This window comes from Prorops nasuta, unplaced genomic scaffold, assembly GCF_024137725.1.
Source record: "Prorops nasuta isolate Cenicafe-Biocafe unplaced genomic scaffold, Cenicafe_Pnas_1.2 PNAS00004, whole genome shotgun sequence".
NCBI lineage: Eukaryota > Metazoa > Arthropoda > Insecta > Hymenoptera > Bethylidae > Prorops > Prorops nasuta.
The window spans coordinates 5,257,065-5,274,961 of record NW_027116801.1 but is presented as its reverse complement, the minus strand read 5'-3'; the positions used below and the strand labels follow the sequence as shown (position 1 = coordinate 5,274,961).

General features: G+C 40.6%; 1 protein-coding gene across 1 annotated transcript in view; it reads right to left on the bottom strand.

The window, feature by feature from the left end:
- The window catches only part of Sol1, a 140,571-nt gene that overhangs the window by 89,586 nt on the left and 33,088 nt on the right, over positions 1-17,897 (bottom strand). The window contains exon 2 of the mRNA XM_066725355.1: positions 12,947-13,013. Coding sequence (XP_066581452.1) covers positions 12,947-13,013 — 67 coding nt within the window. The remainder of the gene's footprint in view (positions 1-12,946; positions 13,014-17,897) is intronic.

Here is a 17,897-nt window from a genome sequence, read left to right as displayed (position 1 = left end):
TTGAGTTTAAGAGAAGGACCCTCCAGTAAGGTGCACATCGATAAGCCGAGTCTCAAGGAATACAGAAAGACGGAAGAACTTGGTTTCGAGTTGACGTCGAAAGCTACAGTTGGGATGGCGAGTCAGGCGAGTCGACGAGTGAGTTTCTTCCGATTTTATGGAAACTAGGAGAAGCGAGTGGCAGCTCGAAGGGGGCGGGAGGGTGGTGCTCACTGGAAAAGTCAACTTGCCACTGCAATCGAGTACTAAGTGATTTCTTGTGTTCCACTAGCGCAATAATATCCCCGATGCTTTCCGCTCCTGATCTTATATGTATATGTGTGCTTTATAGGTTATATATAGATATCGGTAAACTATCAGTGAGAACCGGAAGAAGAAGAAGCCCGTTGTAACCGTACCACTTTCCCCACCCCCTTGTGTCAGCTGAATTTGAATCACCTGCTAGAGTTCTCAAAGTACAATATAATGCTCGAGAGAACGTGGGGAGCCCTCATCGGTTCAGCTCCTCTCTTCTGCTGCCCCCTACACCACCACCAATGCCGGTACCACCAGCACCACCTACACTCGTCCTCGGGGAAAAGAAATGACGGGCACGTTACGTACCTACAAACCGTGAGCACCATCTGCTGGAGGTTTAATGCGTTCGACTTGTTCGTAATCTCGGCTTATCGGGAAAGCATCGTGGCCTCTCGATTCCGCAAAGATTGCGGTCAAACACATGTCACGTCTTTCGGATAAATTTACGAGCTGCTCCCAGTTACACAGCGGCCGAGCAAGCTTAGGAGAAGACCGTTAAATAAACAAAATACCTCAGGTTTTCCCTCATACTTCTCTATGGTATATTCTACCAACACATACATATATATATATATATATATGCTCTCCTGGCAATACTTAACTAAGAATTATCAACGTACGCGCTTCATTTCAATGTTCCAGTCGTTCGACAGAGAATTTCCGCTCGTTTTGCAACGACGCAACTTTACGAGGGCTCGCAATAAACGATCTGACGGGTTTGGTCATGGGAGTCGTTAAAACGGCATAAATATGTCGGAACTATTATCAAGGCGGTGTCGGAGACAGAATGGAATATGTTCTCCCAGGAACGTGAAATACACCCTCCTGCTGCTACACCCCCTATCGATCCTCCCTGTTTAAATCAAAGCTTCAGGAATTTCAAGCAAATATCCAAATTTACCGTAGCCTATTCGATAGCATCATTGGATATAAACTAGAGTATCATGTTAATTTTCTAAATTTAATGGTAAATCAACCGATATTTATTTTATTCGCTGGAAAGGGATGAAAAGGAATTCGCGATGTGGGCTATATTCTCCACTGATTTATATGGACGGTATTCCGTTAATAGGCTAATATATACAGCTTTTCAAATTGCCCTCTTGCCGCTAATAAAATAACAAAATTGACATGCACAAATTTCGATTTCCAAAAGCAATTTGTTGACGCAGTCTGCTAGATTTGATTCGATCAAAATAGCTATACACGCCCACTTCCAAATAGCCTCGAATGCACGGGGACCGATATTTTACACTTCATACCATCAGCATTGCTCAAGTACACATTAGATTTACTCATCGATCTGTGTGTTACGAATATTTTCATGTAGCAAAGCGGAACAATTTCTTTAAAAGCAGATTTCTTTTATTTACGAAGAATTTACTTAGTTTTATTATTTAAGACTGTGCCGTCGTGCCAGCAAGCAGCTGGCACGACTATTTCTCTGTGAGTGGAGATGCCACTTAATAGACGAAGCTAAGTGGGTACCAGATAAATTACGAATAATAACTTCCCCAACCCCCATCCCTTTCGTGTGCCACGTGCCGTTTTTACGAGATCGTCTTAACCCTTCAGAGAGAGAATTCTCCTCTCTCCGTAACATCTGCTCGTACGCAAATTATCCTCCGTAATTTTTCCCCAAAAAACGTCACAGGTTCATCTCCCGGAATAATTGTCTTCGCAACTGCATATCTCACAAATGGTCGAGAGACACGTTAGAATTTCAGCAGTCAAATAATTCATAGAGAGATCCTACCTCTTAATTATTACATTTTTTTATTTTCCCTCACAAAACAATTCGAAATATAGATTTTTAATCATGACAAGTGTTTCATGAATTTTCGCTACACGTCTCGAGGGACTGTGAAACATAGTAAATATGCAAATAAACCATCCAAAGACGATGCGTATATCGATGGTGTCGATATTTCACTATAAGCCCGCCGAGAATGAATGTCCATTTCAACCACCCCCCATCCCCCCCCCCCACCTTCCCTTACATCCAAAAACTTTGCAATTCAAATTCAAGTAGCATTTATATATCTACGTATGTATTTCGTCCAGTAGTCGACGCTACAGAGATATACAGAGCGTTTCGATACAACATTACCATGACTGAACCAACGACTCCTGAGGACTCGAGGAAGAATAATCCGTTTGAAATTTCTATTTTTTTCCAATAGTTTTCAAATTATTAAGGTTCCAATTAAACCAATAGCGTCGTAGGGAATTCAACGGTAGAATTCCGAAAAGTTTACCACTTGTTTACTCATTTTTTCCGAACAATCCTGTACAAACGCCCATATAACTCTCACTGTTTTTCATATTACGGACTTTGGCCTAGGAGATTGGAAATGACGAGAAAATCGATGAAAGTGAAAAATTGTAGATATAAGGTTAAGTTCCAGGAGGATATATACAAAGCTCGAATTCCTTTAATAAATTCGAGGAATGCACCGAGCGTAATTTGAAAATGTGAGAAATATGTGTCCTTTATCATTGTACAATGGATGGCGTGTACGGATTGGGGGGAGAAAGTGGAAGTAGAAAAAATAGTAAAGCAAATCAAGCGCAGTTATATCGCGCTGCAACTGTTTGCCGTAGCGCGCTGCTGCAGTCGATCGCGCAGAGAGCGGATACGCTGCGGCTACATCGTCATTCCGGATTCATGAATAAATACTTCCAACTGGGGAGGAAAAAAGTTTTGCGCAGCAAATTCGGGGCCCACGGGAGATAAAACAATAGCAACGAGACGAGATGTATAAATTCTTGCTAGGTTGTTTGTGGATCCTCTGACCACCTGCTCCTAGATTGATATCCATCCTACCTTCCTTTTCATTTCCCTTCCCACCAAACCTTTCTCTCCAGCACGAGATGCACGACCGATCAAATCGATGCTTCACCTCGATGTCGACCAATTTATAAAGAAGTGTCAACGGCTGGGATTTCCCGCCAGTTTTTCCACATCCACCCAGGAGGATTCGCTGATTAACTGTTTACTACACTACTCGCGATTAATCACTCCGCGACTGCTCTTAGGAAAATCACCAATTGTTTTATTCACTTGGCGCTTCAATTGTTTTTCACCTAACCTATCCTCTAACCTATCACTCTAACCTCACTTTCGCGGTTTTGCTCCCACCGCTCCGACGCCATTCTACCTCCATCGATATCACCTCGGCTCCTTTTTATCGTTTAACAAATAAAACCCACCAAAAATTCCCTCGCTGTGCAATTAATTGTTTCCACGGTAAACGATCATTCCGAAATTGTTCTCGTTTAATTTTAAGTCACGGCGATAACGTTAGATTAGTCGTCGTAAAATTTTCGAGGTTATGTGATGAAATTTACCGAAGGAACAAATGCGCCGAGCGGCAAATAAGCGAAACACCGTAACTCTTCGGTTTCATCCAATTAACATCAAATGCACGCCTGGTTCATGAGAACGTAATTCTTTTGATTGCGTTGTAGGCGAATGTCGTTTCTGCCAACGATTGTCATTCAGTTTTAATCTAGCCACGCTCATAGGAATCTCATTGCTGTAATTTCGCCGCCGGAAAGCGAATAAAATTCAACGGCGCATGATTTTTTACCACCTTCGGAATGAAAAGAAAAAATTTAGACTCTTACTGTTATCGCTGGTGATTTTTTAATAAGAAGACGTTTCGTGACAGAGATACAACTTGTTAAGCCTCGAAAAGTTGCTCTCGGCGCGAGTCTCCCCATTGAAGTTATTGTGGTTTTTGAATCGACGCGACAATATTGCGGATTGTCGAAGCGAATACCGGCATCAGTAGGATAATGGTGAAATTGTACACTTGAGCCATTATGATCCGGTCGTGGCCAGAACAAAGCCGTGTATTTATGTAATGCGGCTCTGTTGCAGTAACCAGTATAACGCGTGCATCCACTGGTCGAGTGTGTTAATTACTGGATGCTCGTTACGCATCGTAAATTAATATTTCAATTACGAATTCAACGGTGCACCGACCAAGTCCGATGGGGCACGAATTGAGACGGGAGTCGGCCTATCGGCAATAACCAATGATAACACCGGACTATACCTCCAGAGGTTATGACTTGTTCGCTTTCCGCCCATCTGCGCTCTCTCCTGCACACACACACACACACACACATTCACACGCATTATCGTTCTCGGTCATTATCACACATTTCTTACGCGCAATTTCATCGAATACTTATACTCAAAATCCACTGTTTAAAACTCGTTGAGATGTGTATACTTGTAATTTTTACTCGTATATTAAATCGATGGAGAGGGATAACGGGCAAAGAGATTGTCGGGATCTCGAGCCCGGTGCATTTTATGGTAATCGAGTTTAAATGCATTTAAATTACAAATCTGTTTTATTGCTCATTAAAGTATAAACACGTATACCATAAACGTATTTCAGGAAAGCTTAATAATTTATCGCCTAAAGCCATTTAAGCGCGTGATTCATGCAAATTTAATGAAATCAAGTAATGATTTGTTGTCGAATATAGTTTATTTCTGTTATTACATAATGGGAAAGACTTTGAACTCTGACGGGTAACAAAACAGTTTCGATTTCAATGGAAATGAATTGATCGTGCTATACAGTTGCAGGAAGGGTAATGTGCAGACATCTGTCGTTTCTCATCAATTTATGAGGATGGTAGGTACATACGCTATATATACACTGTACATATATGTATATACATATATATATATATTTTGTAGTATATCAGGCCAGCTGGAGCAGTATCGACTGAAAAGCGATAATTCTTCCTGAAAACTGTTTTGCCAGCCAGGTACTACGTTGGGCCAGGTGACTGGGATATAAATTTAGGTTGCCATCAAGGTGCAAAGTTCGAGTCTCTCTACGTCACTATATACGAGATAATAGAGGCTGGTCAGTGGACCAAAGGAAATTGACAAACACTTGTTAAGCTTCCATTAGTACTTGGCTACATTCCATCAAAGATCATTGAGGTTAACCGTAAAATGGAACGAATAAACTTTAAAATGTGATCGAGTTATTGGTCGTTTTATTTATAGCACGTCTACTGCACGTTTAAACTTTACTGCGAAAAAATCAAGATAAAGAGTTATTCGGCATTGCGCAAACATTTGTTATTTCATGACTCGGAAAAGAAGATTGCCGATACGGCTGAACAGTCGAAGCTAATCAAGAAAGCGCTTTAAACGTGCCATTTAAGAGTAAGCATTTAAAAGCAAAGGGGATAGTTTGTATGCAGTGTACGTTCACGGACAGCTATAGACTAAACTTTGCTATAAGATAGAACACCTATGAGGACTAAATCGACCGACTATATACATATATACACACAGAGACCTAGCTAAAAAAAACCGCACCAGTCATTTTCCACTTGCCCAATGGCATCGGTAAATTCAGATATACCAAATACGTACAGTAGCGGAGTATACCCCTATTATTTTCTTCCCTTTCCCAATTCTAATCAGCCCCCGAATAAACAAAATACTCGTGAAATCCAAAAGCCAAAAAAATACCGAATCAGAGGGAGAATTTAATAAATAAATTTAACGAACAACGACCATTTCTGATTTGGAATAATTAACGCTTTTTTTCTCACAAATTCTATTACTGTTTTATTGATCTCGCGATGACTGAATGAATTAACGGGGCACTAGGATTAAAGTGGATTAGTTTTATTGGTAGAAGGGGGAATATATCGAAGGGCGGTGCGAAGAAAACAGAGATTCGCATTTTTATCTGCTATATAGTTATAGGCTTGAAAACTTGTCCAGGTGTCAGGGTCGTGAAATTGTGTCCATGCGACCCGCTTATGAACAATTTGTGGTGGGATAACTTGATTTACAACGTTCGTTCTCAATAACTGTATTCAGTTACCAGATATAGGTATTCCAGCTAGTTGGCAAAGATATTATCTACCCGTGAAGCTCGGATTAAGTTGGAATATGTCACCGGATATTATTTACCGTCTGGTGATATACGCATACACTATAGCAAAATTGTATGATTTAAGCGAAAAATCCATATTGAATCTTTTATTGGATTCGCTAGATTTAATCCGCGGTTAGTCTGTGCGTAAATGGAGCCTGCAACCGTGTACCCAGTACGCTGCAATGTAATAAAAATTTGTCCGTTTCAATTTGGCTAGATTAGTGAAAAATCAAAGAGGTTCGTGTGGTTGATAATAAAAATTAGAGTCTCTTCTACCGTGACGGAAAGTTATATCCGACTGATTGGTAAAACGATGAGGGAAACGGAAAACCGTAAAAATTGTTCTTTGACGGTTCGGTGACGCGGAAGTTCTCTGATACTTCTTGTAGCAATGCAGCAATGCTCATCGATTACTTTCCGCACGCTCTTCAACCAACCGCCCGAGGAGTCATAGGATGAATAAACGATGCGTGATAGATGTTATTTCCAAAGCATCCTGACTTATCCGGCCTAAACTCAGCGAAACAAATATTACACTACTGTGTAAATATTCAAGCTTATCTGGGTGATACCGGAGAATCGTCGTAGCTGTTTCCATTCCATGCATACGTGCAAAGAATGCAAGGCGAAATGACTCCCGGAAGTCCAGTTTACATGATAGGATGCCAAGATGAATTTGGATATCTAAAACTGCTTGGAACTTAACAAGATCTAGCGTATTTGTATATGGGAGGAGGAGCAAGAGTGCCATATATATATATATATATATATACATACGTATGTGGACTATATACATCAACATCGGTGTGTCTTCCGGCGTCGGTTTACAGGAGACGTCAAATATCGAAGGAAACTATAGAATGCAGTATCGGCTTTGACGATCACTATCGTCATGCAACACGAGAGCCCCTTCGAAGCTATAAAATCACTAGACAGGAAGATGCACTCGTGCTCGCAACATTTTTCAGAGTAAAATAGCAAAAGCACTGAAAAACTCGCCGCTGTCGCGCCTACTATTTAATCTCGCTGGCAGTGGCGATCCCTGAAATTGAATTTCCGTCGCCGTCGACGATATTCTGATACATACCGATCGCTGCTAGTCGAAGCATTTGCCCGCTCTTTTTTTTTTTTTTGTTTTCGGTTCGCGGGGTTTAGTGGCAACCACCCGATTCGTCGTGGACCGATTGTTTCGCTGCCTCATCGACGTCTCTTTATCGTTGCAAAGGTATCCGCGCTTCGAAGCTGGATGCAGCGTTCAATCGATGCTTCTGCCACGCCTTTCCGATTTTATTCGTCCGCAACAATTTACGGTATGTTCGAAAAATAAGAGGAGCACTGCATGGAGCATGAAATTTTCAACAAAAAAGTCCTTTACCATTTTCCAATCATACCACTGCTTCTCTATTCATCGAATAACCAAAATTGGCCAATGGGGCGCTGTTGGGCGTGGTCGGCCTTCTCGCGGATTGGTCATTTAAATTAATTAATAACTAGCGAATCAGTGATCGCATAATAAAGTTGTATCGAACTTTTCGTCTTAAAATTTACACGGGAAAAGGAATGTGTAATGTTTTCCATTCTTTCTAAACAAAAAAAAAAAGAAAAATAGAAAAAATACTCTTTGTACGCACGTGTGCTCCATTCTCCAAGTTGCACATGCCAGCTTTCTACATTTCTCCAAGCTTGACGCCGTATATGTTTGATACGTGCTTGCTTGTGTCTGTTTGATTTGTCATCCGGCGGTGACGGAACACTTTCCGAGGTTACTTGCGAACTTTTTTCGTGCCGCGAAAATATTTCTCGTCACCTACGAATGCAAGACTGGCCGTATAGCGCGCGCGCATGTGGGTGTGTATAGTGTAGCGTGTATTTTCGTGTTCCGTGCAGCAGCTGTCGTTGGGCTTTCTTACTGTTCTCGTCACGTCACGACCATTTACTCTCTCCCCCCCCCCCCCCCCCCCCCCACTCCAACCGCCCTCCTCCTTCCGCTCCCACGATAAATCTGACATTTCGAATCCCCCTTGTTATTACTAGCGAGTTAAATAAAGAAGGGAGGCAGAAGTAGCTGAAAAATTAATAGGCAAAGCATTTATTTAAGAAAATTAAATCAGCCATGGAGCTTTGTTCCTTTTCTCACATTTTGCGGCATAAAAAAATTATTCAACGCTCGACTGCCTCCCCTCGCGCTGGCACGAGCAGCTGCTAGTTTAGTATAATTCCTTTTTTCACAGAAGCAGTGCTTTTAATATCAGTAGTACTTGCTGACAGTGAACGAGCGGGCTCGTTAGCCGAATGCGTTTAACTGCGAAAATAATTCGACGAAACGGCGGTTTCGCTAGAAAAATAACGATAGAGGCAAAAAGTCTGTCTACAATTCACATTTCTATCACATTTGTCTAAATTTAATGGTCTTTCACGACCTGCCGGATTTTCCGAAATCAATGAATTCAGGACTGCCTGTTTGTCCGAATATTTTCTCTTCGCTCCACTTCTCTCAGACGCCATTTTCCACGCGATCCCTCTATAGCACTTTATCACTACCATTTCACGTATTTTCAAAACATAACCTATACCAGTGCGAAGCTTTAAGGGGCATTAATGTTCAAATTCAGTACGGCCTTTGCGCGCTGGCCGTTTATATCCCCGGAGCTTTTATTTGATCAATTGTTTTTGAAGTAAGCATCATTTTCAGGTTATCGAGGCTAAAGTGGGCGTTGGAAGGGCGGTGCAGCGGCGAAAATGGTTTTACAGGTGCAGTACCTGTGCATTGACTGGATGTAGATATCTATATCCCTTTTCGTAGTATTAATGTTGCAAAGCCAAAGTTGGCTGGAAACTCCGCGGCAGATATAAGTGGCATCGACAGTGTGTCAATGCCCGTGTTCGGAGCGACTATAATACAGTTAAGTCCTCGGTAAACGGTGAAGAAGGCTCTTGGGATCGAGCAGAGATAAAGAAGAATTACTCCTGATCCTTTTCTTTATTTAAAGGTGCTTTGAGAGTTCTAAACATCCTTGCTATTCGTCCCTCAACCCACTACTCCCTCTTTTATCTTTCGTAAAGCTCAATCGATAAATTCTATCGACCGATAATTGCGTGGCCTTAAAAACATCGACAAATGGGAAACAACATCGTACTTATATATAAGGTTCGACGGAAAAAACAAATATACATCTCTTATCGACCCAGATTGGAATTTTAATACGAACGGTAATAACTCTACCATGCGCAGCCACCTCTTCTTTCTCCCTACAAAATATTCTACCCAAACACACATTTTATCTCGTCCGATGTAAATGGAAGGCCTGAAAGTGTTCGCTGATAATGCCTTCAGGGGGAAATAAAAAGTGGAAAAAATTAAACTTACAGTTGAAAATAAAGGTATTAGTTATTATTCAGATTTTTATTTATTAAAGCACCTAGCTACATTTCCGCAAAATATGCAGACACATCCCTGCGGAGACAACCACCCGTGCCTGGCCGAGAGGGAATAAGTTTAACGGCGGGCCCAGATTTGCTAGTCGCGCGGCCGGGAAACCCTGATAAACTTTCCGCGTAGCTCAGTAGTAACGGACTGTGGTTGTCGAACAATCGAAACGCGAGATCAGATATACCATGGCACAACTGCAGTATCGCCATCTGGTCGAGGCGGTCTACTCATGGCTTTCCAGTTCCGCCGAATTTCCTTCATAAAGGTCACTGACCCCAAAATTAGCTTACACAACTCTCATCGATTAAAAACCTTATCGTTGTATATATATGGATAAATACGAGCGTCGAGCCAATAAATTGTGCCAAAGTGTCAAAAATCGGCCACTTACGGATCAAGTTCCCCACGATTTCCATATAATTGAACTACGACCTCTCGCCTCTCGCGTCAAACCGCACTTTCCACCCAACTCGTAGTTGAGAATCAAAACTTGCGACTGGTAGACCTTGAGGAGAAAAAAGAATAACGCGAGAAACCAGTGGCAAGGATCCTCAAACGAACTAGCAAAATGCGCGCCGACTCAGTTTCTGATCTGTACTACTGTGAATTCAAAGGCCGTACACCATTGGAAGACTTTGACTGCAATTGTTGCTGTTGGAGGTTTCGTCATTCTATCCGGAATACGTCCGGTCAAATAGGAGATGTAACTAAGTGGAAGATTGAAACACGGAATGCCTAATGGCAATTGTCAGGGAATTTGGCCGCTGTAGATTCAGTCTCTCCCTCTTGTATCCAACTTGCCGTTCCCCTCGGTCCTAAAATTTAATCCAATTACCTCCGGCACAAATTCACGTAACAAGGGAGACGAGATTAAGAATGGAGTACCTATCAAACATCGCGTGGCGTGCTTTCTTACACTTTAATTATGCAAATGGTCCTGTCGTAACGTGTATATATATATATATATATATATATATAGCTATATATATTCAGTCATTTTAGCCATTATTCCTTTGGATCCTCGAGGATCTCTCTGCAAGAGTAGCGGCTATTTTTGCAATGACTAAGATCCGACGGTGGATATATATATATATATATATATATATATATAGTACATCGGGAAGGATGACCGCGGATCAATACACATCCGAGGGAAAATACGGACTCACCACTTACGTCTGTACACAGGAAGAGGAAACGCGGAGTAGACTCCAAGTTTCCTCGAGATTGAACAGCCCGCATTATTAAAGTTTCGGTAAGCCAAAGGCGTAACCATATTCCCTAGCCAGTCTAAGATTGTAATGGCGAACTTTTGCCCGGAAGGTACGGCGCGACGGTGACGGTAGTCTTCTCCCAGAGAGCTACTCGTGGAAACTTACCAAAATTATTCGGCACGGTGTGACAACCGAATTGATTAGACCCGAACTTGGTCTCTTAAGCGCGACGTATGATCTGCGGTTTTACTCCGTGACGGCCAAATCTGTTTCTACTGACAAGCAGCAGGCCAAGCGGTAACTTACCGAGCTAATTCAACGATGATTCAACCTTGCTATATCTATATATACTTGTATCCCTGATGAAAGCTCGAAATATTCACCGTCACACACATATATATATATGCTTGATAAACTTGTCTTTTCAATTCGTACCTATACTCCATGTCTTACTTACGTGTATGCTCAGGCGAGGAAATAATTTCCACGAAAATAATTGATGTGTATCGCAAATTTGATCATCGCTCATCTATCCGAACGAGTTTATTTCAGACTCGTTGGTATTTTTACCTCTGCAGGAATAACTCCGATGAATTTAGTGAGTGGAAAGAGCATCGAGACGTTTCTTTCTCTTATAATGCAGCTGCTGCAAGGAGGATGCACATCAGTTTGTTCCGTACTGTTAACCATCCTGGCAATATAGAGGCAACGCGCGCGGGTCCACGTATAGCACGCTCAGTGATGCTAAGCGAAGCAACGAATATCGCTTAAGCCACGGCTCAGCAAAATTAAATATGATACACGCCCGACGTATAACGCTGTCCAGCTACGCGTTAAACACAAGTGGACGCTTAGCGCATGTCATTTTTCGCTAAAGAGGCAGCTCCGTCGTTAACCGTTGCTTTAGGTCGACGCTAAATTATGCAAGCAGCCGATACCAGTCTCACTATGCATTCTCTCCTATAGAGTGCAACAATCACCTGCCAACCTTACCAAAAACTTTTCCAAGCCCATTTTCACTCATTTACGTCAAGGACTACGCAAATAGTTTATTACAAATTTACATTCTCCATTTTCCCAAAATACCTAACCTTTACTCAGCGTCGTTGAATTTATTTCATCCGGGTTTTTGCATCGTACGGAGGAGAGTCTGATCATCCGGAAAACGAATGAGTGTATAGCTTCTATATATATATATATATTACTGATAAGTAGTACGACGATCTTATCGAGCATTGAACCGTCTACTGTTTTTTTTTCATTCTTTTGATATTTATAAAAGTAATCACAAATAGTGGAAGAGACGCGTGAAGAAACAATGTCGGATTGTTGACCGTGTAAATTTCGCTATCGCCTTAACAGATTCGAAGCGTGGGGTTGGCGCTTGCTATCGGTAACGTCCAGTGTAATGTGCATTTCTGACCATAGTGCAACGTGCCATAAGCACATTGTTTTTGCGTGGCTTAAACCGCTGTTGCCTGGATACTAATGCGCCCCAACGTCCAAGCCAACGCACCCGTGTGTGGTTTACGCGTTCTCGCGTGTTACCGGCTTTTAACCCACACGACTGTTTGTCCCCCCCCCCCCCCCCTCCCCCCATTCTTCTATCCCGCTCAAGCTTATGTTTGCCGCTTCGTCGAACTGCTTAAAACTCAACTGCATTCGCGAGCCCGTAAAATCTGGCCTTAAGAGTGAAATAGAGATGAAAGGGGGGAGGGCCAGGGGTTCGCATCGTAAAACACCGAGGAGCACCGCTATTGCCGTTCTATCTCGCCAACTACTTTCCAGTCACGGAAAGCATATTAGAGACGTGAACCTTTTAAGTGTTACTGACTCTATTAGAAACACTTTACTACATTAGTCTAATCAACTTAACCTCGCTTGGAGAAATGATTTGAAAAATAATATTCCATTAAAAAATACACGAGTGTCCTTGGCTTGAAATTTTATTTAATTGCCGTGTCTTATTTTACCAGGGAATCTAATTTTCCGTGAAATGATTCTTCTTCGCTTCTTTAGCTACATTGCAAATTAAAAAACTAACTCATTTACGTTTGAGATTAGTTGAAGCTTACCTGGATGTACGGCGTGGCAGTGGTTGAGGAGCGGCAGCCAACAGAGCAGTAGCACCGCTCTCTGCATCTGCAACAGGAAAACAAAAAAGGATGTTATTTTCCAGGAAACAAAGAAAACTCATCTACGGTTATCTCGACGTGTTACAAAGAAACGCAGTTATCACTGCGAGAAGCCTTCGAATAGCTGTGTATAGTATAGGTAGTTGTGTGTACACGAGAGAGGGAGGGCGAGGGGGAGTAGTGAGATTTTTTCATTAAATTTTGATCCTCTTTAGAAATGAAAATACGCGCATTTGTAGATTTCTCAGGAATTAAGATGATAATCCGTGATCTAATGAAGCATCTAACGAAGTCTGCGTTAAAAGTTAATCCAATTAGAATGGACTGGGGGAGATGGTGGAAATCTGAAAAAATAATAATAAAGGATCCCGCTAATTATGTACAAACGGGTAAAACCGAAAACGGTAGGATACTCAGGAGAATTGAGCTAATGTTTGTGTGAGTGCGTTTAAGTGGCGTAAAGACGCAGGAAATGCTCCCCACCTGCTATTGCACAGAGCGAGAGTAAATGAAATTTTCCTTTGTGTGAATTGTATTTTCCCCAACATGTATTTGTCCAGAGCGCTTCTGTATAAGCACGAATATTTCTGTTCTCTAGATTGCCTTCGTATATATATACATATATATATATATATATATAGGAATACGCGTTAATTTCTATTTAAGTTAAAATTTATTCATTGGGATTAAAATTCAACAGAATTAATATTTATTGTTGTCTCCCAGTGTTAAATTATGACCGCCTTTATTAGTATGTAAAACAGTGGTTGCTCGTGCAAGATTATCGATAACAGAGAAAATTGTATTTCAAAGAAAAAATCTCTGTACGGAAAAAGCTTTAGGAGTAAATTTGATAGAAAATATTTTTTTTCTTTTGGATCAAAGCTTTTTGTAAGTATCTACGTATGGTCATACTATAATACTACGTGGTGAGGGTACACGAGAATATACAGAGAGAGAACGGTGCACATACATGAAAAGCCTGGATAAAGTCAGTCGTGCACAGTGTGAGCAAAGTTGAATTTTCAAGGCAGACCTTTCGTTGTCAAACATCCGGTTCTATCGTGGCAAATAAAGGAACGACACGCGGATACGGACCTTTATTGAATCGAAAAGTCTCCGATAGCTCTGGCCTGGATGGATGATGTAGTCTCGCTCGATTGCTCCACCGACAAGATAATACGTTATTGACTACATCCGCTAACAGTAACTTGATTGCTACTTCCATATTTTTATCATCCAAGTTTATTTCATTTGTGTCATGTCAATTTTGTCATTCGCTGAATCTTGATAAGCGCTCCACGAGTGGTGGAATTCTTCCAATATGAATCGTGCAGATATAAATTAAGCTGTTTATTACTCCTCTAAAATATATCATTATTTCTTTAAATGTATATATTATATATATATATATATATATATATATATATATATATAGAGTCGAGTTAAATCAAGCTCATAGCAATTAGGTATACGAGCATCGAAGATTGTTTTAGCTTACGTTTATTAATGAATGAGGATAATTTGATTATAATAAAGTCTGGAAGATATTAGTATGCAGATGTAACTTTAATGCAAATGTAAAGCGACAGAGTGCGATCGTTCGAGGGTAACTACTAATTAAGCCGAGCAACGACAAAATGTTAGAATCTCCCATTGACTTTTTCAGAATGGTATCGTTTAAGCGAGAACGAGACTTTCAATATCTTACAGGGTTATAACGAGAATGGAAGGAAGAAATTCTATCGAAAATTGCATGTTCGCCACGTTATACTCGTACAGGTATAATTCTGGGTATAGGGGGACGGTATTCAATACACAGGAATGAATAGTTCCATTCACGTGAACTCGCATTAAAAAGATTTTCTTCCGTTCTGCCGGTAATAAGTTGCCTTAACCCCCAGCTCGAGATTTATTATGTACGCGTAACGACGTTTGCCGTAAAAAGAAGGCGCGCTCTCCTATACTTACTTTAACCAATAAAACCTGAGAACGATCGCGCATAAATTAAAAATTAAAACTTATAATTCCATTCTAAGCCCGATACGATAAATAAAATATCCACCCATAAAATCTTTTAATTTCACACCAGTGAATTTTATAGATTACGCTTATACTCTCGCGAGGTCCATTCTCTTCCAGTTCATTTTTTTTCCCGAGGAATAATTAAGGAAACTTAATAAAGAAGGCTGTGGATCTAAACTGGATAGAGTTAAATCTGTGCGTTATTAAAAACGTTTAACCTACTTAAGATGGGAGGATTTTTTAGGTTAGCCTTTATATATGGTCGGTGTAAGACTTTATATGTTTTACGAACTTTGCCCTCGTCATACCGCCAAGGATATTAAGGCAATTCATTTTGGGAACGACGTCTTTTTCTTCGCGCCTCCTTTTTTCGCATCAAGCTTTAACGACTACCCTAACTATCCCTCTAACGCATCGGCTGTTGTTAACATTACCATAAACATTATTCCAGCATCTTCTACCCCAATCTTTCTTTTTATACACTTATTTTCTTTTTCACCCGTCCGCGTGCGCGCGCGTGCGCGCGTTGTGGAAAATAAAAACGATATCCGGTCGCATGTCTCGAATCACATAGACATTTTTTCCCCCCGTTCTGCTGAAACGAAACACCATTTACTGCAAGACAAAAGAGTGGTGCAATTCGATCCGATAAACCATTTTCGGATACACTGTATAAATTATATTTTTACCCATCACCGAAGGTCATTGAGATGCTAATAGCTATTTAAAGAGCTTGACGGGTCAGCTTCGCGTCGATATGCAAATAAAAGAGCGCGTGCTCGCCTTTCAAAACATTCTAATAATTCCATATATAACAAAATTACCGACATCGCTGTCACTTTGTAACAAAAAAAGCGACCGTGCAGCAGAAAAACTGGCAAACTATAACGAAGAAAGAAATAAACCGTGTCAGACAAGCAGGCAGACGGACAAAGATTGATGTCGCAAAATAAATATGCCGGGAGGAAAAGTTGAAAACTTCAAGAAAAGGAATAGTTGATAGATAGTGAAAGAACGGAATGCTAAGAAAAGAGAAGTTTGTTTTTGTTTATATAAATATGATTTATCGTCCTCGGTGTATTCTTATACACGTATATATATATATATATATATATATATATATACAGCAGCTTCATTCACAATTGTATTAGACTTCCTTGAAATTTGGAGGAAAGCAGTAGGGTCGGGGAGAAATAGGGCAAAGGTCAAACATTTCTATAGGTTGTAACAACGCGAAGCGCCGGGAATTTAACACGGCGAGTCGTTTCGCGCAGCGAGCAGCTTAGCAAAAGGATCTCGTGAGATTTGCAGTGTTGAAAATGCAGGGGGACGAGATCGATGTAATTACACTGACGTATGGCGATTGAGATGCAGGCTTTCCGATAGCGTCACTATAGCTGATTACGATTAACGTGGCTTCCCGAAATCTGCCGAACGCTTGAAAACACAGTGCGCCCGCGCTTCGCACACACCTCACCAACCACCCGGCCCCGGCACCCACTTTGACTGTCCTCTGCGAAACTCCGGTTTGCACAATAGCACCAATGCTGGATTGCCTGGATTAACTTTGATCGTCTATCCCGAGTAGCAACGGACGGTTAACCGTAGGGTTTCGCGATCAAAGACAGAATTTTCATCGTCCTTGTACCTTCGTCAGTCCGGATCGACCAAATTATCCATTGCGATCATTAAAAGCCCAATTTACCCAATCAATTCACTCCGGATGTTTCGTTGCAACGTACTATATAGTAATAATAATAACCCTGCAATCATTTAATTCTCCTGTACGAAATTTTATTCCACTAATTTCTACCGTTTCCTACATGCAATTACACTGTAAAAAATGTTTGTAAAATTACAACGATTATCCTGCAGCTAAGCAACTATATTTATTATTTATAACCCACAGCTGCATGTCGTTATAAATTTACATTGGACTGCGAAACAACAGCTTAATTCCTGTTACTGTATATATATATGGAACTGTTGTAATTGTACAAAAAATTGCAATAACCTAGCTCTGTTCGGTTTAGTTTCCTGCACTTTTTGCAATGTCAACCATATATATATATATATATATATATATATATATATATATGTATAGATACGACAAATAAAGACAAATAGCGCAGAGAGTTATACGCAATTGAAAAGAAGAACTCGGTGTTTCAAGTTCTGAAGAGTCGTGCGTGCCTTTTCATAACCTTTCCGCACGTTTCCATTATCGACAGAAATGTTGTACGTCCTCGTATCGGTTGAATGAGTCGAATGTGCGAAGCAAAAAGCGTCATTTGCTATTTTCTAAAGGAGTCAATTACGGTAGAGCTTTCATTAATGAATAGTTCATTGTGTGCTCGTTTAATTAATTTTTTATGCTCCGCTGTTTTATAGATTCCAAATGTTATTAATTATTTCTATACTATAGCTGAATGCCTGGACGTAGAAAAAGGTATACTATATCCACGAGAGTTTCCTTTTCGCAAGAAAGCGCAAGAAAATCAATATTTGCAAACATTTATTTGTATCGTACGTACAGTAGAGCTATCAGGGCTTAGTTGGCCTTATAAATAATATAGCCGCGAATGCGAGAAGGGCCTTGGTGCAATATTTACGATAATAATATGGTTGCTTAATGAATTTGCGCGAGTTAAATTAATGTACACATTTACACGCGGGTTAGGGATTTAAAGCTAACATGAATAAAGTAACTCTCATTAACCCAGTTTTCTGCTTCAATTCTAAATCCGTTTCAGATGCGAACGAAATTATTTCATTTTTGACGCTTGTACTCGAAGCTATAGCTTCGGCGGATAAAAAAGGAAACCTAGAAAAATTTATTTAAAATTAAAAAAAAAATTATCTCAAG